This window comes from Ptychodera flava, chromosome 10, assembly GCF_041260155.1.
Source record: "Ptychodera flava strain L36383 chromosome 10, AS_Pfla_20210202, whole genome shotgun sequence".
Taxonomy (NCBI): Eukaryota; Metazoa; Hemichordata; class Enteropneusta; family Ptychoderidae; genus Ptychodera; species Ptychodera flava.
This window is the reverse complement of record NC_091937.1, coordinates 3,067,126-3,089,130: the sequence shown is the minus strand read 5'-3', so window position 1 is coordinate 3,089,130 and position 22,005 is coordinate 3,067,126. Positions and strand designations below refer to the sequence as shown.

The window sequence follows — 22,005 nt, the reverse complement described above, 5'->3', positions numbered from 1 at the left end:
CTGTAGCCTATTGCTGCTCAAAATGTAAATCTGACACAGAATGGCCGTGCTACACCAAATGTTTAAGGCCTGTACCAACCAGGGTGTTCAGAAGTCTCCAAGAGTTTTGATAACGATGGTCAAGGGCACACTTCGCCAGCTGAAATGCATCTTGGGAATACCAATATGACAGTCTTGCAGAGGCAAGTTGGGAGTTTAGTGAATTTCTTCAGTTGGCTTAGTTAATGAGCAAGTCCACAAAGAGCAGGATATGAATTTTATTACTGGTAAACATTTGCAACTGCAAATTTGATGAAATATCAATCCAAATTATTGTGGAAGCAAAAACACTATAAATTAATTTAATAATCTAGTGACATCCAATTTTACAGACTTCCAAACTTTCCTTTCTTATGTGTGATTGGAAATTGACTGTCAGGTTTTTTTTCGTAGCATCTGTGGTCTCTTACCTGTGATATTCATAAAGAAGTATAAACAACACAAAGATTTATCAGAAAGTTATTTTATTAATCCAAAAACTGCCAAGGAAACGTATAAAACACTGAATGATAAAACAACAATGAAACTTCATAGTGCATTAAATACTTCACCCATTCAGAGACAGAGTGTATATTGATGGTTTACTTTGTTGGGTTCCTAAAATTTCATTTACTTTCTTCAGAGTAATTTCAGCAAGTGGAATAAACACTGTTAGTGTCTGCACCCACTGGAATATAGCATTGTATCTGTTACACAATGCTTCAGCTGTACAGTCCAAATCTTCAGCTTGAAGACTCTGATGTATAGCCTCTAACAGACAGAAATCAAGCACACATGAAGTCTCTCCTACTTGCCTTTGTGTCTGTAACTTTGGGGCTACTAAGTCTTTACTTAATTTTTTTGAATTACTAAGGATATGCTCTCCAGACAATTTGACACGTTTTCGTGTTCGTTTGCCTTCTGAATTTTCAGGCGCTGGTTTTAGATTACCACAATTTCGACACCTGCATTTTCTACTGCATGGAACCCTTCTTGACAAACACGGGCAACGACTTCTTCTTCTACGTCCAAGTTCTGAATTGCAACAATTACCTTCTTGTTCTCCTTTGCGATTGTTGATTCCACAGTTACATTTGATTTCAACAGCTTTTGTCATCTCTGCCACATCTGACCTTTCTACCAGGCAGTCATAATGTCCAGGTCCATACTGGTTGAATGCCAGATACAGAGTGTTTGGAGAGGGTACAGAAGATCTGGGTGTCACTGTAATGACTGGCCAGTTTTCTACAGATGATAAGATCACAAAGGGAATTTGCAGTACATTTGATAATGCTAAGACCATAGCATTACCAAGTTCTCCTCCAAAAGTTCCAGATGATAAAAACCTTTCAGCCTCTACAACAAAATTGATATTTGGGAAAAAACTAACATATTGTTGGCCATGTTGTCCTGTCCATTCCTCAACAACAAGTTGTCTCAATCTAAGTGCCATATGTGGAATTTCCATGTTTGATGCAAGTCCAAGTGAAGCCAGGTGATGGGTCATATCACCATTCTCTTGTAAGCCCTGCACTGCCATAGAAACTGCTGTGAATAAACAATTTCCATCACCTTGCACTGGTACAACTTGCATATTCCAATTCTCTGCGACCCTTTCAAGTCTTTTGTCATGGATTTCACGTTCATTGTCTGCCAACTCTATGCTGGTTAAATTCAGTGACTGTTCACAAGAAAGGCACATGTGATAACACATCAAACTGTCCTGAGCATGTTTGTTCACCATTGTCAAAGTTTTCCATAGTTTTACCATCTTTGAAAGTATTGTGAAATACTGACGTTGGCTACACATAGATTCATAGTCACTGTGATCTCTCAGTGTATTGACATTTTCTCCCAATGATGCATCATTATGCAATTCTCTGTCCAACAAAGAGTCAATTTCCTTCATAATTTTTTCAATATCATCAACAGTGAACTCACTTGCATCTTTTTTCAATTTCTGTTTGGCTTCTACTTCGACGTTTTCAGGAATCAAACCAAACTTTTCATCTACCAAGGGTAAACCACTCTGTCTGTGCCCTATGGTATCAGACAGTGTTTGCAGCATACAGTATTCACTGTAAGACTGTATTGCTTTCACGCCTTTATCTGAGTTCCATTTATGTAATGTCATGAATATCAATGTATATGCCAATGAAAGACTAATCTTCTTTTGAAAAATTTTCTTGAGTTTTTCATTTAATAAATCTAGTACTTCATAGCCAGGACTAAACTCAGTCAGATATCCATTCTGACCATGGTGTTCAATGATGTTGATTTCCTCTGTGGTGATGAAATCACAGATAGGTTTGCCTTGATAAGCTTCACCCTGGTATTTCAAAGTGAAGTTATTCCATTTACTGATCATTGACTGTCCTGAAGGCTGAATTCCATGATTATATTCCCCAATAGGTTGGACTACTTGGTTAATATCCTGACAAATCTCAGCGTATCTTGGGTGTTCTTTTGGCAAATGTTTACAAATGTTTTGAACAAATTCAAAAACACTGTACTGTATCTTCACATTTGGTGAATTCTGAAGACAATGTCTAATCATGTCCTTCCATTCACAACACAGTGTTGTAACAACCAACTCAATCTGTTCATGGTTGGCATGATAACGTTTGTCCAAATCTTTGAATACTTCCTCAAACTCGGCAAATTTATCTTTGTTCTTGATGAACATCCATTTCAGTACTTGGTGATGTTCATTTGTCATATAAAAGATGTATTTGTATGCATTTTTTTTACCATAACTCTGGCGTATCATGTAGTTCATTTGAATCAAATGGCACACAACTGTCTGGCCTCTTATGCTAGACATTGCTGCAATATTGGCATCTTGTTGCTGCATGAAATCACTGACAAAGCAGTTCATCAAAACAAATGTCTGCGGACATGAAAGTGTCTCTGTTGTTGGCACAACCAATTTTACTGACTCAGGATTTTGTTGCCTGATGAAAGCCCGACAGTCACTCAAGTACCTATTCACTTTACAATAAAATGACTGAGTGTATCCATGGAGAATATCATTTTGATTTCGGTAAATGATTCTTCATCTTTCACAAGAGGAGTCATCCAAGCCAACAGCTGTTTTGTAATTCCATATTTTTCACCAAGTATGAATGGTATTTCTTGATATGGTATTTGTTTTAAGACTCCCTTCTGATGAGCACTGACCATGTGCCCATTACTACACAGGTATTTATTGCTTACAAGAAGAATACATTGGTCCCGACAGTATAGAAGCCTTGGTGTTGTATTGATTGCATGACCATCATTCCATGATGATGAGAACTTCAACAGGGTTTGTTTTCCCACTTCTGAACATAGAGGGCAGTGTATCTTATTCAGGGACTGAGGCAATTGTCGTAGCGGATCCCACAGCAGAACTGGAGGGACTAAGTAATGTTCTATTTGAGGCTCACAAGACTGGTCATTCCATGGTTCAAGTATGTGCTGTGGTAAAGGTTGTATGTGGCTCTGTTGTGTCTTGCAGACATCTTCATAGTTTTTGGTTAGCTTCAGCATCACATTCTTGCAGAAATCATCCACCTGGAACACTGCACGACAGGACTGCAAAATACATAGCGTTGACAAAAGTCGTAGATACCACATAATTCACAGATGAGAATGATTAGAGATTATGTCATGGCACTGTTTTGGAATCCTTGAATTTCCCTGCATCTGAAATTAAGCATTACAAAACATGTTGTTAAAGCTTACATGCACAACCAGATATGAACTGAAAATGCTCACGTGTTTCATTATATATTGCAGTTATGTGTAAATTTTAACCTTTGCCACATGTTTGCAACTTCATTGAAAATATTATGATCAATGTAATGAACAATAATCACCGCCGATTAGGTCATGAAGTATACAAATATGTAATTAGGTGAAATAAAAATATCAAAGTTCTTTTACTGCTGTCATTGTACGTGTATCACCACTTTATATAGCAAGTGTAATTACCGTTGGCCAAGTCCTTCAAGCCATATATGCCGAGCTGTGAAAGCTCATTAGACATTATAAATTAGCTGACATGAAAATGTGAAATGACTTTTGTTATTGTTTTAACCAGGTATAATCATCAATGTACATAGCATGTTTTGCCAACTTTGATCAAGTAAATCCAGTATATATCCCTAATAAGCAAAGGTCATTAAATATGTAAATTAGGAATTGGCTTAAGTAAAAATGCTTAATGACTTTCAACAATGTTGTATCATGGTATCTGTAATATATGTAGCAAGTTTTGTCAACTTTGGTCAAGTTGATTCAGATATATCTCTCTAATTAGGAAAGTTCATTTAATATGCAAATTAGGAATTGGCTGTAGAGAAAATGCTTAATGACTTTCAATAATATTGTATTATAGTGTCTTTAATGTACACAGCAAGTTTCATCAATTTTGATCAAGTCAATTCAGATAAATATCCCTAATTATGAAAATTCATTTAATATGCAAATTAGGAATTGGCTGAAGTAAAAATGTTTTTTGATTTTCAATAATATTATATCACAGTATCTTTGATGTATATAGCAAGTTTCAATAACTACAATCAAGTTAATTCAGATATATATCCCTAATTGGGAAAGTTTATTAAATATGCAAATTCGGAATTGGCTGAAGTAAAAATGTTTAATGACTTTCAAAAATATTGTATCATAGTAGCTTCAATACATGTAGCAAGTTTCATCAACTTTGGTCCAGTCAATTTAAATATATATCTCTAATAAGCATTTAGTTCATTAAATATGTAAATTAGGAATTGGCTGCAGTTAAAACGCTTAATGACTTTCAATAATGTTAAATCATAGTATCTTTAATATACATACCAAGTTTGGTCGATTTTGATCGAGTAAAATCTGACATATATCGCTAATTAGGAAAGTTCATTAAATATGCAAATTAGCAACTCTCTTTCATGTCACCCCTTAATAGTTCCCACTGCTGGTATATCTTGGTGTGATCAACATTTGTAGCAAATCTCATCAAATTGTGTGTAGTCGTTTTTAATGAATATCCGTTTTTTCTAAAACCATTAATTATGCAAATAAGCAAAAAGTATGCAAGCCACAGTCACCAAAAACTAATCAGTTCTTGCCATTTGCTAACTGAATCTATGTACCAGATTTGATTCTGATCTGATAAGCCGTTTTTGAGATATCGGACCAACAGACAGACAGACAGACAGACAGACACACGGACACACAGACAGACAGACATCGCTGCGACATATGCTCACGTGTGTAAACACGTGAGCAAAAAAGGCTTGTTGTTCCTCATGCCTGTATACTAATTCTAATATGTATATACATCAAAGCAATTTAACAGCATGAATATGCGGGGTGCTATAAAACACCTATAACCTGGTTTTTGTGCATACATGTAGTATAGTAACTGTTAAGTACCCCTTGTAACTGCGTTACCAGAAACACATCACTACACCTCAGTCTATGGCTCTAGGAATAGGATGTACATATCTAGAAAGCAGGTAACGCACGCCCACTCGGGGTAAAAATAGCCCTCATGACCAAGTGAAAGGTGTTAACTGGACAAGTGGTTCCCTTCTTCAAGTTCTTGTAGCATGAGCAACCCAGATGAATGAAGGGCCCATTTTCTAAACTATTTCAAGGATATCGTCCGTCATGACATGTCCACCATACCCTGTACGACCCTACATCAGTTAGCTGCAATACTGTAGCCCATGGTTTTGCCTGGGTATTGGATAGGACAGCAAAACCAATCCTATCTAAGGAGGATCTAGTAATCTGGTTGTTGTAGGAAGAGAGTGTACCACAGGCGTTATGTAGATTTGGTAGTTTGTAAAAGTGTAGTTTATGCTGTGAGTTTATGCTACGTTGCGACATTCTGATACATAGCTACGTATCAGAATGTCGGAAAGCAGCATAAACGACACTTTTACAAACTACCCAGTCCACATAATGCCTGTGAAGTGTACGTTGGGAGAGAGTTGCATCATAGACCCTCCAGAAAAACGCATGGGGTCAAATATTACCATAGGGTCCTTGTTTTAGTTTCTTATTGCATCTACATTACGTTTAAAACAACACCACAATAGCTATGTTCGTTAAATTTTATTGGTCAACAACAACAACAACACTAATATAAACAAAGAATACAAACAACAACAACAACAAGATTACTGGGTCCCCTGTGGTCCGACTCACACACCCAGGCAAAACCACAGGCACAAAGGGGCACTAAAAGCGCTGTCGACTACGGTGGTGCCTGCGGGCAAAACCTGGAGGTACAGCACTGTGGCCCACAGGTACAGGTGCCAGGAGTTGCCGTTGTACATACCCCTTCTCTCAATGCATGTACACCGGTAGCTGTGATATCGCATCGCTGCTTGTTGCGGCGTGTATCGAACGCGCTAGGGTCATTGGGGTCATCGCCACAGTCCCGATGGCGATGACCCCAATGACCCGATATCACAGCCAGTAAACCACCGGCAACTCCTGGCACCTGTATGTAGCTGTGGCTACACCGCGGTATCTCACCGTAGTACTATATCCTATTTATAAAGTACACCCTAACGATACCAAGCGCCCGCGTTTACAACAGCTAATATTTACCTGATCAAAAGTACCTCCTGCAACTCATATAACATGACTCAGATCAGTTTGTTTCTTCCGCGCTCAGACCTAAACAGGAAGTTGATAAGTGGAGGAATGAAGTATCATGCAAGAAACATACACACAGTAACCTCGCGGATGACTACATTAATCGTTTTTCCTATAGTCGACATCAATTATCGCATTACGGAGTAAAAAAAGAAATGTTTTAAAAAAATACAAAGTCAAAGAAAAAATGACATGAAGATTAATTTCGAAACGTACATATCCTATGGTATCAAAAGTCGGAACTATATTTTATTTGCGCGGCAATATATGATATTTACAACTGGTGCTGTTTGGCTGCTGTTCTGTGAATGAGTCATTCAATCATGTCTGTGAAACATCAACACAGGCAATCGTAAACAGAACTTAATCGTGGCAATGACAGAGTTTTTTCCAGCGAAAGGATGCACTTGTCACACGTAAAACAATGCTGAAAACTACTTGGATTGCTCTTCTACTCGGATTTTGGTCTTTACTGTACCTATTGAATATCTTCCTCAGGGTGAGTTACTCTCTAAAGTATCAACTCAATTGGCAATGACATGATCATAGGATGGACCGTATACAGAGCAAGGAGCTGTAAGGGACTTAGCTGCAGTACTGTAGCTTGAGGTTTTGTGCTTGTGGAATACAAGAACCAGCACCATAGCATAGCCAGACTCGCAACGAGCCCAGTACTAAATCAAACCTGTTGGCACACAGTCAATGTAGCCGACAATGAGATGCAAATGATATGCGGTTAAGGTCTCCTCGACTAACTTTCAGCTGGTTGCTCACTTTCTACTATTTTTATAGTATTTTATACAAAGGCACAGACTTATTCTACCTGCAACTTAAAACTGATAGTGATTTTGTAGCTCATTCTTTACTATTTTTCATAGTTTTTGGTAGCTGGTAACAGACAGTTTGTGTTCGTGTCGGCTACATGGACGATCTGCCAACCTGTTCCTGTATTCATATTTTAACAAAGTGTTTTTATGTCTATAATGGTGATATGTGGTGACATTTATATGTTTGTACACGGTGGTAGAGGGACTGTTGTTTGTCACACCACACATTTAGTGAAACACTTGTGTAGAGCTGTCATGTATGTGTGTTTGTATAAAGCCACTGTTGTGAAGATAGTTTAATCTGTTACTCGTAGGGCTACTATTGTACATGTGCATGTGATTTCGCTGGTATATTTGCACTATTCTTTTTTAGCAATTCTGCCTTTTATGGTTTCTTGGAGAAGAAAAGGTTCGTTGTACAGATGTGCATCAAAGATACAAGTAAAACTAATGTAAAAACATTACACTGTGACCCATGGTGAATTTTGGATAAGCTGTTACTTATGGCAAAGTGGTTATAGTACAAGATGGTACTTGGGGCATACTGGCATTTGGTGAAGTATTACCTTGGACTAGGTGTATTTGGTTCATAACGGATTTTTGGACAACGCGTTGTGGGGAGATCTGGTCTTGGTGAGAAGTGTCTGCACCCTGTAGTGGCATATGGGTAAATGCATGTAATAGTACAGTGATGGATTTTGTAAACTTGTGTTGGTTGAGCTGTCACTGGCTTGGTTGTTAACTTCAAAAAACTACCAAAATTTAAGTCTAGGCCTATATTATTAGCCACAACATATCAGAGCAGTTCCCAGACACTTTATACCAAAACCACTTCACACGTGACCATACCACTGTGTCCCATACCATTTCACACCAAAACCACTTTGCACCAAAACAACCTCGTAACAAAGCCTATTCGCCCCAGGAGTCATGTCGTCTCTAATCCATTTTGCCCCCAAACAATGACACTTCACCCAAAACTATCGCCAACCTGTAAAGGCTAAAGCTGAAAATAACCAACCACTGCCATCAAAGTTTTCATCACCTATCTATCATCCCAGGACTAAAGTCCTGAAGTTGTACATGTTTTGAGAAAATTAAACGCACCCAAGTTGTAGCATTTAGTTTTAGTAGCTTGTATTTTTTTTCTAACTCTACCGTTTATGGTATTGTGCAAGAATAAAATTATGATTCATAGTAGCCAAAATCTCCTGACATGGTAATGCTTCCAACCTCCAGGTAAGAAAGACACTGATACATCATGGCACCTTTGTTTTAACAAATCGGTAGTATTATGATGGTACTATACTTGGGCGAAGTGGTTTTACTATGATGTGGTACTTGGATGAAGTGGCATGGGACGAGGTAGTTTTTGTACAAAATGGGTTTAGGACAAAGTTGAGTGGGGTGTCCTGATTTTGGTGCGAAGTGTCTGGACCCCATCAGAGATGCCAGGTTTTGAAAAGTCATTGTGGTTCCAAGTTAGTTTATAGGCTGTGGTGCTGAGTTCCTTGTTGCACCAGGTTCTCAAAGTGTGTGGCAGTGCCAGGTTCTCCTGACATATGATGGCTCCATCCCATGACACATTGACCTCAAGTCATGTTGAACTCATACAGCTCTAGCAGTCTGGGTTTCAGTCACCGTAGGACCATAAACAGTCAATCATTTGTCACACACATGAAACATGATAGTTCCATTGTCTGTTCCATTGAAATGGTCCCATGCAATTACATGTACCTCAAGTGCACTGGCCCACCATCACAAACTCCAACTATTATTTTTGAGACAAACACTGTAAAGATTACAAATGGAACTGTTTTCCAGTTCAAGATATGTTGAAGAAAACATTGGTAGTTTGTTGATGAGTCTTTGCAGGAGACTGTTAAATCATCCTTGAATGTGTATAGTACATTAGAAATTTTACAGAAGTATCTCCAAACAAGTTTATGCTGTACATCTTGGAGGGATGGACTTTGATTTAGTTTTATCTTTGTAATTGCAGTGTAGATATACATGAATGTTTTAAGAAGGAAGAATGTAGTAGCTCATATTTTGTAGATTCTCCAAAGAACAGTAGTAGTCATGTTACTCAAAGTATATGTTTACATGTACATATGTTTTAGTCTTACAGAAAATGTGCTCGACAATATCAAGAATTTGAAGAGAGGTATGGTATCTCAGTTTCAGTAGCACAGGTCAGATGGTACTCCACCAGTTTGAACCATCTCTTCTTGAAGATTGGACAGAGCCATTCTTCCCTGCTAGGTGGATGGTTTTCACTGGGGATATGGTTTGGAATAGTTGCCATGGTGGCATCATTGACCTTGCTGGTTGTGATGCTTTGCAAGACATTTATTCAAGACTCATCAACTGAACAAGTACTAACACCAGTTGTAAGTATGGTCTGGCTTGAATACTGATTGTCTGTATGTTACTTGCTTTAGTGTATGATTTGATGACTACCAGGGTTGCCTTGTCCAAACATTCCAAGGTTTGTAGGATTATGTTTCAGCTTTTTCCTCCTTTTCCTAATAGATAGTTCAGAAACCCTTTAAATGCCACAACAACAAAACAAAACAAGATCTGCATACTTCTGGTCATTACTTTCCATTGGCTACAAATATTATTCCCATACAACAAATGCAAGTATACCTAGATTCTCAAAACACATCTTTATTATAATTTATGGCACTAGTGCTCCTACAAATTCTGTCCTCCATCCTTTGAGAATATTTTTATTTAGATCTTCAATGTCTGTAACGCAGGGCTCATCAGATAGATCATCTGTTTTCTATGGTCAGTGTACATAAACTTTTCACATACCAAGCGTCTTTTAAAACACAGCTGGTATAATTGCTTTGAATTTTAACTTTTGTAGAGTTTGTTTAAATTGTGTCAAAATTTTCACATTTCTATTATTGGGGCAATTTGTCCAATTTTTGATCAAAAAACTTCTAAAATTGTGCATCCGTTCAAATTCGAAAAATCTTCTCAGAATTCCCTTGTCCAGTTGCTTATGTTAGCAGGTTCCTTAGGTGACCTGACTCAGATTTGTTGAAAGTATGATAAAACTTGCATACCTATATTTTAAGGGCAATGTTTGCTAGTTTTGGTCAAATAAAATGTTTGTCTGGACAGTTGAGCTATAGGTAAATGTTAATACTCAGGCAAAGTGCACCACCAACAATATACGCAGCCAGCAGTCATAGCCAGCACTGATGTATGCAAATGATCACTGATTGGACTCTTTCCCATCTCAAAAAAATTATTTCACCATATTCAGAAATTTGCTGCCGATATTCAAACATTTCCCATGTTCATTAGTATTCCCTTAATTGAAAAGCTGCAAACCAGCCCACACATGTTGTCAAATGTCACAGCAGGGCTATATCAGCCGCATGGTTTCTTGTCTTGGAAAACCATTCAAAGGCCCTGACATTTCTGGGAATTATCCTCAGTTCAGAGCTGCTTGTTATGCCATGGTTGTTCAATGTCTTTTAGTAAAGATCTGTAGCAGAAACGGTTTTGTTCAAAGACTGCTCACTGGCCATGGAATAATCTTAACTTATTGTCTTTGCCATTGCAACAAGTTTTCAGACAGTCTATTAGACTTCAGAGATATTCAGTCAGTTTGTCTCTGTCTCCATTGTTTTAGATCCTTTGCACAGAAAACAACATAATTGAACTTGATGGCAGTGTAGACTGGCTATATATATCTTCATTCTGAAAACTACCAGTATTCATAGTAATAATTGGATCTTCCACAAACATTTCAGCCATTCATGAAACAATATTCAGTATTATCTTATAGCTTTGTCAATACCAGTGAATTTTGTGACGTGTCATACCCTTTGATTATTACTGATAATGCATGTGTGGCCCCAGGTGTTTTTTACATCTACAAATTCACTGGCATTGCCAAAACTATAACAAAAATATAGCAATAATGTACCCCCCTCCCGGGCCATAATGGACTCCAGCAACTTTGCACTCCATAATGCACTCAGCTCTGCCTTGTACATTATGTCGTGTAAAGTTTGCTTTCTTTCATTGTGGGCTGGGAGGGGTACATTATTGCTTTAATATTGTGCAATTATATGCAAAGTTTTGTAAAATTTATCTTTTGTCTTTTCCCTCAGATGCCAGGGATTAATTTACCAATGAGTCAAATTTTGTACTATTTTGTAACTCTGTCAGTTTGTGGAATTCTTCATGAATTTGGTCATGCTGTAGCAGCAGTCAGGTAAGAGCGCCCTCGTCAGATATTAAGTATGGATACTGATTTCTATCATGCCTTTTGATGCGTGTTACTGATGTAGCATTCGTTATTATTCATGTATTTGAATATTTACTACCCCAATAACATTTAACCCTGCCAGTATAATTTCTATAAAATTAAAGGGGCAGTCTCTATTCCTATGATTTAATGGAAGTCTTTTCCATCAGATATCTCTGTTTAGATCACCATACAATAGTGTCAAAACTAATAAATTTCCAGCTACCATAAGGCCTTCTTGTAATCTATTATTTCCTAAAATAGAACACACGGTGTGCAAATAGCTTTTAGAAAAATAGTAATTTCTCAAAACTTTGCATTTAAAAGTAGCAGACAGATTAAGAGCTTATAGTTCACTCACAAAATCTGACTTGCTTGAACAAATGTTAAATGAACATGAAAATGTTACTCGGTTCTTTGAACATTTTTGCAGCAAATGTTATTCACAATATCTTTGTTAGTTTCTCTTCAAATAAATCCCTAACATCAAAGATAACATTTTGCTTTGCTTTCTAAAATTCTATGCATCCTAAGTACCTTTTGAGCTGAAGTTATTCAAAATCAGCTGAAAAATCAATTTACCGTAAAGGTCACAGCAACATAGTTTTCAATAGCTGTGATATACACAACTACAGCAATCAGGACAAGTCTTTAAAAATCACTATATTTATGCATATTTCTTCAAGACATGTTTGTGAAAATCATCTTATGTATGTTTTAGATGTCTGCAATGATCAGGTCTGTTAAAATGCATTATCAAAAGCATCTTTTGCTAGTCTATGCATGTAACAGAATTCTTTGTACTTCTGTTTGTTTCCAGAGAACAAGTGCGTGTCAATGGTTTTGGCATGTTTATATTTATCATATATCCAGGAGCATACGTTGATCTTTATACTGAACATTTACATGCAATATCACCACTACGACAGCTACGCATATATTGTGCTGGAGTTTGGCACAATTTTATCATTGTGGTAGTCTGTGTGGCTCTTTTGAGTTGTCTACCCATAATTCTGCTGCCTTTTTACACAACTGGGTCTGGTGCAATAGTAACAAATGTGGTAGAGGTAAGTAAGCAAATTGGAAAATATATAGGTTCCTTTTAGTACTCTGATCATGGCTAGTTTAGTTAATTTTTTCACGTCAGGACAGAACATAAAAACACAAAAATCCTTTATTTTTGATCATCCGTGATCCAACCTTTTGCATACAACCTGGTAGTTTGATTTGCATCGAATTCTCAAAGATTCAAAAACTCAGTTTATGTTCAGACATAAAATTTCTAATTTGCATTGACAGATATTTACTGGAAAGCATGAACAATGCTAAATGTGACAGCTGTTTTTACGAGTTGAAGCAAGTGATGTAATACAATTTAATCAGATGAAGATATTGATATTGTAATTCCATTAACCCAATGTTAATATATGTACCAGGGTATATTTAGATACTATTTCCTGATATTTTCTTCGTTAGAAAAGGAATATATTTAAACTGTAAATCGACAGCATAAAATTACTCTTGTGTGTCAAAAGTTCAGACAGCAGTCAAGTCCATATATGAATACAAAGCTCCATTATGGCAACAAAACTAAAACACAAGGACTCATAATTTGCCAAGTGGATGTATTTTGTCAGACTCTGATAATTACCGTATAACCGGTTTTCACAAAATTTTCATATCAGACACAAATTTTGATCACAGGAGAAATACTGGCTATCATGTTTTTCGTATACATTGATGAGCGCATTGAAGATTGATGCAAAAAAGTTTGACACCCCAAAATTGATGACACAGACATAGAATAACTAGAGGATAAAGGTGGCGAACTTGGCTTGTGTGTTTGATAAGTAAAGATACCATGTATATGACATGTTAAGTAGATGATCCTTTGCTGTGTGACAATAAATGACCTGACAAATTTTTAGTGCATTTTCACTATTGTCAGAAAATTACTCTGGAATCTGGAAATTTTATTTGCCTTGTTATTCACAATTCTATTTGCATAAAGAATTCTCCAGTGTATGGTGAGAGGGGACTTAGTCGTGGATATAAACTGCTAAGTATAAATGGTTGTAGCATCAACAAAGAAGAAGATTGGAGTATGTGTATCATTGATGCTATTCACCAGCCAACTAGGGGGTACTGTATGTCACTTGATGAAATCAACCAATTGAACACTGCCAAAAAAGGTAAAGAAACATCTGTTATATCATCAAGTAAACACTGACAATTAGTTACTGTCATGTTTGGCAGAAAATCTGCCCTTGAAATTGAAAATTGAAATGTATACAAATCTATACAAATCTGTACTTCTATTTACAGTAAGCTAAAACTGCAAATTATTCTTGTATTTGTAAAAGTGACTCAAAAGTGAATCAGGAAAACTTATATGAGCCATTCTAGTGTACAAAATACAGCAAAGTTAAGATTTTGATTCAGTTGCAAGTTGTTTACAGGTGCAAGAAAATTGGCAGTAATTTGCCAAGTGTCAACTGTATAATGGGGAAGCAAAAGGCACATTTGCTATCTGCAATGCATCTTTGTTTACTTTCAATTAATTGCTGTTAATATTGAAGATAATGGAACTCCATGAGTCTCAACACTCAGACAGAACAGACAGTCCATAACTGACACTGTATTGCATTCAGGCTCACATGACTTAGTGTGTATATTTTAAAATTACAAGGAAATATCCTGTAGACATGTCAGTGTATAATTTTATCAAATAAACATATGTGTTCAAAATGGAGAATCAAAGAAATTGGTCAGTGAATAGAAACTACCATTAAATATCTGAGAAGGAGCTTGAGTTACCACATTTTATAAACTTATATTCGCTTTATCTCATCACTGTTTTTTTTCCTGTCTGGACAGTTTTCAAGTCAGTCGATGGTTCAATACAGTGTTGTTCCAACACATCATTGGCAGACTTGTGTTTTACTTATTCCAGTAAAGGTGCTAGTGATAAGGTCAGTGTTTAAACTTTTCATTACCAAATAATTTGTGGAATTGTCAGAAGATTAAAAAAGAATTGCCAGTAATTCTGATATTCTACATGGAGGGAAACAGAAAAATATCACATTGACTTTTGTTTGGCAATTCTTCCAAAATCATACATGTATGTAATCTGCATTGAATTACATGCTGTTGCTTGGGAAAGGTCAGCATATATACCTGGCACTGTGGCATTCTTGAGCACACAGTATGTGGCAGTCATGATGTACCAAATTGTTGAGATAGTTTTGATAAAGGCAAACTGTGCAGTACTTTTTAGAACAACTGACATTGTCTTTAACATTTCATTCATTGGCTGTTACATCAGTGAAATCACAGGCTACCCAGACAGTATTAATAAGCTCATTATTGAGTTTTTCTCATTGTTTCTCTATCAGTTCCTCTCCTTTTCTTCATCACAGTCCCCCTATGGATATAGGGACTGTGTCTTCATGCTCTGACTGATCGGAGTCAATAAAATAAACGGTTATATAATCTAACCTAGCCTCTTAACCCTTTATTCATTTTACATACATTACAAGGACGTTTATCTCTCATATACACACCTTGTAATTAATTAGTCAGCACAACTAATTATGCTAATCCGTGGACTTTTCAGGGATTTTACGGGTTGGTCAACATCGCAAAAGATAGGAATGGTTACTAAAACGGGAAGGTAAGAAGCTCTCCTGAAATGTTTCCAGAAATTACTAAATTGCTGCCATTCATGACCATTATCCAAACTTTACTGCAGCCAATGTATTTCGATGGCTGAGGGGAGCCAGCTACTCTAATTTCAACGTGTATATGGTCGCGAACAGTGCAAACCCTACCAGTGCCTTGCGTGCAGTTCATGGCATGAGGACGTCCGTAAAGCAGGAAGTCAGAAGTTGAAACCTTTGACCTTTACGTTGTTATAAGTGGGCAAACTTGTAAACATATTTCCCAGGGACAAGTCTGATTTTGACTGGGGTCAAAGTTCGTGTGGTTAAGAGTTGTTCTCTCGGTGGTGTTGCTAAGGTTTTGTTTGTCATTTAGTTTAGCTGTGCGTTCTCGATAATTTTGCTGTATTTTTTCTCGAAACATGGGAAATTCGTTTAAGTTTTAAGAAACATTAATTTGTCTATGACAGGAATGTTCTAGATTGTTGTATCCTCGAATTAAATCGGCCGATTTTCTTTGATACAGTTATTTATGTGGTTTGGAGAAATCTTTAGGGCGGCGTCAGATAACAAGTGGAATGAGACAACATTTCGTTCATGTAAAGAAATCATATAGCAAGTTTTTCTTGCGCTGGTGCAAACTCTACGAAATATTATGATATCAAAGGTGTTAACAATGAAAGTTTACAAGGTTTCCTGTCTAAATTCGCTAAAATCATCAAGAATATCTAAAAAATACGTAATTATGACTACATTTTGTATGTGTAGAGGTGTTGTTTGCCGTTCACGAAAGTCTGTTCTACACGTACACGAAGTCTGGACATCACGTGACAAGGACGCTTCCCGTACTGATGATGGAACGTAATTACGTGGAGGTAATAGCGAGTGAATAGAAATGACGGTGACTGGTTAAAAAATTCAAAGTGCTGGTAAAAATTCTCACTTGCTTCTTAACGTAGTGGCCGACATCATCGGTGATGTCAGTTTGTGTTCAGAAGTTGCGAGGTCACCGCTGACGTGACTTTAGTGACGGGCTGCCCTGAGCCTTGCCCATCGCTTGTACGCTAGAAAAAAGAACGGTCTGCAAGTAAACATGTCGGAAAAAAGCTGGAAAAACGGCGATAGTTTGGTAATTTTTGAGCGGATTTCTGGTCGTGGCAGGCCCCTAATAACCAAGCTGTTGATGCGTGTTGGCAATTGCAATTTGGGTGGAAACGTTTCAAAATATCGACGAACAAAGTTGCGACAAGCGTGCTGTCGGGCAGAACATGGACGTTCCCATGGCTGTGGTGCAAAAACGTAAAAGTCAAAACAAGCCGTAAAAGGCAGAAATCCCGTCCGAAAATCGACAGCTAGCCTAACAGTACAAAAGAAGTTTTATAGCCCGTCCGCCGCTTTTTTCGGGAAGTGTACACGAACAGCATAAGGCGCCATTGATAATCGATGAATTTCTTAGACTAGTAGCGACCATAGAGCTGGGAACTAGCTCCATGTAGCGACCAACCTCTTTTATTAGGCGAAAAAAATAACCGGCGAGATTAACTCTTTGACGCCGTAGAGTCATTCTAGTCATGAGCTTGGTTGCTACCGTATATCAGAAAACAACCGACTTTGACGTCAAAGGCCTGTTGCTGGTACGTAGTTTGAGACAGAAAAAAACGATATGTTACCGGCAGACATGGATTTAATAGCGAGTGCAGAGAAATGACGGTGACTGGTTTAAAATTCAAAGTGCTGGCAAAAATTCTCCAGTGCGTGCTGCTGCTAATGTGTCACCATTGTGCCTTGAATCACGACACGGTTTGTAAATTATACTTGGTATATACACTCCAAGAAAACGACGTTGACGACGTGAAACATACATCTATATAATTTTGTTGAAAAGCTCATAAAATGGCCACTCCGGCGATCTTTTTCTGCTTGGTCGGTCGATACTTTCTGGGTGGCATTTGTTACATGGAGCAGGGCCATGTCTGCTTGGTTATGTTTGAATTGGCGCTTGGCAACGAAAAGCATGCGCGTTTTCAGCGTTCCTTTCGATCCAACTTCCCATTTATTTTGAATAATGAGCAGTGTTTGTTTGAGCATATCATGAATATATAAGCGTCCACTAGGTTTACGGACGTCCTCGGGACACGTTTCCCAGATCTTCATATCTTCTCCTTTTTCATTTACATCTCTATCTTTGCAATGTGACCAACTCTTGATAAGTCCACGGATTAGCATAATTAGTTGTGTTGACTAATTAATTACAAGATGTGTATATGAGAGATAACGTCCTTGTAATTGGTGTAAAATGAATAAAGGGTTTATAAGAGGCTAGGTTAGATTATATTACCGTTTATTTTATTTACTCCGATCATTCAGAGCATGAAGACACAGTCCCTATATCCATAGAGGGACTGTGATGAAGAAAAGGAGAGGAACTGATAGAGAAAACAGTGAGAAAAACTCAATGACAAGCTTATTTATTCTGTCTGGGTAGCCTGTGGTGAAATGAGAAAAAGGACTATCACTACAGATAACTTCATTTCATATTGATGAAACAAGTAGAAAATACAGTTTGCAGAGCTGCATTCTTTACACGATACATGAATCCAATTACCAGAATTGGCAAAACTGATCATAAGGCTTTGGTTCTGAGATTTTTTCACTTAATCATGAGGAGATCTTTAATTTTCCATTGTAATGTTGTCTACTTACAGAAACATGCCTGTGTGGCAGCAAGGCCAGTAACTGACAGGGTATCTTGTAGTACATACAGAGACTGCATAGTGTACAGAGACATGGCATGTCTACATCCATCATTACCAAACAATACATATTTATTAAGAATACTTCACGATAGTGGGCCAGCAGTACTTTATGTTGGAGATCCCCATCTCCTACTTTACATTGGTAAGTTATCTGGATCATACATACCACAGTCATACAGTAACAACATTAGAATTGTACCCTCTTTTGTCAGTACCTCAGAATAATTCTCATAACATTTTGTTGATAAGTGAATGGATATTACACTCCATTTGAATATTTTTCAATGTGCTATGTTCTGTGTTAAGTCTTTCCATGTTTGATGCAATGTACCACTTGATGACTTCACCTTGTTTTCATGATTATCATTGTAATGTTTCAAGTTTGAGAACATTTGTTGGATTCCTGTTATACTGTATACATTTTTTTTATTTCATGACAAAACTTTGATAAACCTCACTGCATTCTGTTGCAAAGTTACACCTTTAGACAGGAAAATGTGATGAAAGAAATCATAAATAAACAGCAATTTTTCTAATATTTCAATAGTAGTCAGTCAATTTTCACAAATTTCTTATAGTATTCCATGTTCACTGTATAATGGCCAAGTTCTAAGATTTCCTCTGTATTCTTTTCGTTCTATTTTTCCTTTTCAGTGAGTGTGAGTGGCTATATACCCAGGTATACCTCCCTGCCAGTGGACTTACCCAACATTCTTGATACACTTTTAAAGTATCCTTTCTATGAGTTCAACAAATTCTCTCACATAAATTTCGACGTTAGTCATAGAAAACTGAATTGTGGGTTATCATTGCCAGCTGATTCACTGTGCCATGTAAATACTGATCAGAGGCATCTATAATTATCACAATCTGTACACAAATGTGAACTACAGTAATAATAAATGTGAACAACTATGTATCTGAATATGTCATCAAAAATAATGAATAAAAGATACAGTACTCTAAGCTAGTAGAAAAGGTGAAATTTTGGTAAAAAAGCAGTTAGAAGCTAAATGCATCAATTTTATGTGAAAAAATGGGTAAGAAATATAACTTCATCAGACAAGTAAAAATCATCAAAAAAGATTACAAAACAGTCAATCAAATGGCAAGTAAAAGCTAGTTTTCAAATTGGGTTATTGGAAAGTGAAGGAGCTTAAACACTGTCGGCATATGCCCATCTTTTGACTGATCACTAAAGAATGAGACAAAGAAGGCATCTCCACTGCAGTTTGATCCACATCCGAAGATTTGGATGGGGGTGATTGCAACAAATCTGGTGCACGAAACATCATGGTATTCATTTCTGTAAGATATACAAATTGTTGTTTAGGTATGCAAATTTTATGATAATGATACACCAACATTGCATATTCATGTACGTTGGATCATGCACTATATAACCCTTAACATTTGATAATCAGATATTTGATTTCATTATCAGGAGCACTTGCCCTCTTGAACTCTGTACCATGCTATGCATTAGATGGGCAGTGGATTCTTACAGCATTGATTGAACACGTTTGCCAAAAATCTATTCCAAAAGCTAAGGACAGACAGTTCCTAGCAAACTGTATTTTGTTATGTGGTACTTTTGTTCTTGTTAGTAACATTTTACTTGCCATGTGGACTCTGCTTAGGTAACACAAACCTTTTATTTTCAGTAAATTTTGAGATTTTTTAGAATATGTTTATAATAATTGTGTATCTGTGTTGATCTGTTTTCATGAAAATCCCAGTATGTGTTTGATTCTCAGTCAGTTCTTGTGACATGTACTCCCATTTCATGTGTTGAATCAAGCCAGTAGTGCATATCTTCAAAGTCAGTACATTTGTAATTCAAGCAAGAAATGACAAACAAACTCTTCAGCTTCTGCAAAAGTGCCAGCAATGACTAACTATGAAGTCAGCCATTTTGGAAAGTCTACCGGTATATCTCTGCAGATTCCACTCCTAGATCAAAGGATAGTAACCTTGCAAACATGATGTCATTACTTTTCTGACATAGTGATAATTTCAATGTGACAAACAGAATCAGCTTGAGCAGTCCAGATTTCGTACTTCACTTATGGATCTACTATGATTTGATGTTCCTACATTTTAGTCTAAAGACAGCAAATATGGGAGACAATCACAAGTATTTCCTAATCATCATTTTATCCCCTTGCAAACATTTCTCGTGCGACAGTTTTCCTCAGCCATTACAATGTTCCTTTCCTTTTCCATAACACTTCACCGGGATTTCTTTCTCCATCCTCAAAAATACCAGATTCAGTGGTTGTTGCAGTGTTGGTATCCGGTTTGTCACAAGAAAACAAAAGTAAAACAAAAGTAAGCAAAGCTGTTGCAAACACATATATTAGATTGTTTCAAAGCAACCTCTGACACTCTTTGCCCCTACTAGACACACCTTAACTGAAGCAAAACCCAGAGATAGAGGCCGTAAAGTTGGATAGGTATCCTCTTTTCTGTTATGTAATGTTACAGATTTTGTTTCTATTTTGATGCTACACCTTATAAAATACAACTTTTATATTGAAATAAAAAACCTGCCATGGTGTATTATCAATATTTTAAATGAAACACACCACTGAAATCTAAGTTGATGTGGTCAGGTTGACAGAATGTGTATTTTTGTACCAGGGCTTGAATGTTTTGACATGAAACTCTAAGAAAAGAACTCGTATTGAATTGTTTACCAAATATAGTATAGTTTTATATAGTGAATACAATCATTGTAATCAGGGAACTGAAAACTGTAAACACAATACTTGAAAAAGTCTACTGGATTGATGTGTGGTGAACTTACAGAGATAAAATACAATAAAAGAAAAGCTCATACACCTTCAGCCTTTATAGAAAAAATACTGTAGTGTTGTTTGTGTTGGTATTATGACAGCTTTGCTCTGTAAGGGGCACAGTCAAAAGTTAGATGTTGGATGAAAAATTATATTTTGATACACTTCTCTTAGAGGTTAATAGTATCTGTTTGGATTTTGGATGAATGCATCTGTGTTGTAGGGCAGCCAGCTGAGCAGTGTTCAGCGATATTAACCAGAGATGTTGTACATATCATTATACAATCATAATGTCTTTGAATGACATTAAAATTCTAAGGGAAAAGTGAAAGTATGATTCCTCTACCCACCCACCAACTGGTTTTCCCTCTTCCCACTTACCACATTGAAAATTCCCTGGCAGCCCTCTCCTATTACAAAAACACCTTATTACCTGCTCCCTACTACATGATCTTTACACTCCCGAGTGACACCCTAACTCCCAAATCCCAATCTGGGCTTGTTTCTCTGAGTTGCCTGCTGAGCAGAAAACTAAAACTTTCCTCTCTGATAATGATACAAAAATTGTGTGTCTAGCAGTCATTGAACTGCTTACAAATATGTTTCTTCGCAGACAGCTTGTATGAATGTCCCTGTGTTTAACCCTTTCCTTTATTTACCATCGTGTAAACTTCATGTAAACCAGAGATTGAAGCGAGTGCATGACTAGGTTGATTTAGCTAGACTTGTACACAGTGTGTTTTAAAGACATCTTAAATAAAGCCCTGAAAAGAGAAACTTACAATTTGGTCAGAAGTGTTGTTCTTCTTGCATACATGTTTATTTAGCAAGGAATTAAAAAGTGTTCTTTTGGTAAAGGATACAGTAATGTTTTGATATTGAATTCAACCCTGAAATAGACCATCACTTGCTGTAGTTGACATAGAAAGGGCCTTTTAGTAGATTCAATAAAGATAAGAAGTAGGGGTACTTGTGGAAGTTGCCCTTTAGTTACAAATTTAGATCTTGCACTGAATG

The 22,005-nt window shown here is 36.9% G+C and overlaps 2 protein-coding genes across 6 annotated transcripts; one reads left to right on the top strand and one right to left on the bottom strand.

Annotated features, from left to right (window-relative positions):
* Positions 1-494: 494 nt before the first annotated feature.
* Positions 495-6,711, bottom strand: LOC139141753 (uncharacterized). 3 transcript variants are annotated; one of them, XM_070711392.1, is made up of 2 exons: positions 6,350-6,471; positions 495-3,705 (listed from the first exon to the last, which is right to left on the bottom strand). In XM_070711392.1, the coding sequence occupies exon 2, from the start codon at positions 2,894-2,896 to the stop codon at positions 587-589; it is 2,310 nt and encodes a 769-aa protein (XP_070567493.1). In that variant the 5' UTR covers positions 2,897-3,705; positions 6,350-6,471; the 3' UTR covers positions 495-586. The 3 variants fall into 3 exon arrangements, 1 of the variants encoding a protein (XP_070567493.1); XR_011554230.1 differs by lacking the exon at positions 6,350-6,471 and adding an exon at positions 6,625-6,711 and having other exon boundaries at positions 3,538-3,705; XR_011554231.1 differs by lacking the exon at positions 6,350-6,471 and adding an exon at positions 5,437-5,523 and having other exon boundaries at positions 3,578-3,705.
* LOC139141756 (membrane-bound transcription factor site-2 protease-like) lies at positions 6,632-21,772 on the top strand. Of its 3 annotated transcripts, none has more exons than XM_070711394.1 (9): positions 6,632-7,171; positions 9,623-9,892; positions 11,639-11,742; positions 12,596-12,842; positions 13,787-13,967; positions 14,653-14,747; positions 18,140-18,332; positions 18,845-18,920; positions 19,615-21,772. In XM_070711394.1, the coding sequence occupies exons 1-9, from the start codon at positions 7,097-7,099 to the stop codon at positions 19,832-19,834; spliced, it is 1,461 nt and encodes a 486-aa protein (XP_070567495.1). In that variant the 5' UTR covers positions 6,632-7,096; the 3' UTR covers positions 19,835-21,772. The 3 variants fall into 3 exon arrangements, with proteins under 3 accessions (XP_070567495.1, XP_070567498.1, XP_070567496.1); XM_070711395.1 differs by having other exon boundaries at positions 6,988-7,171; positions 9,631-9,892; XM_070711397.1 differs by lacking the exons at positions 18,845-18,920; positions 19,615-21,772 and adding an exon at positions 15,392-15,448 and having other exon boundaries at positions 6,958-7,171; positions 18,140-18,274.
* Positions 21,773-22,005: the final 233 nt, after the last annotated feature.

Coding starts and splice junctions, on each gene's coding strand:
- LOC139141753 (XM_070711392.1), bottom strand. CDS start 2,896: ATGAACTGCTTTGTCAGTGATTTCATGCAGCAACAAGATGCCAATATT.
- LOC139141756 (XM_070711394.1), top strand. CDS start 7,097: ATGCTGAAAACTACTTGGATTGCTCTTCTACTCGGATTTTGGTCTTTA. Junction 12,843..13,786: donor TAGTAACAAATGTGGTAGAG/GTAAGTAAGCAA, acceptor ATTTGCATAAAG/AATTCTCCAGTGTATGGTGA. Junction 14,748..18,139: donor GTAAAGGTGCTAGTGATAAG/GTCAGTGTTTAA, acceptor GTCTACTTACAG/AAACATGCCTGTGTGGCAGC.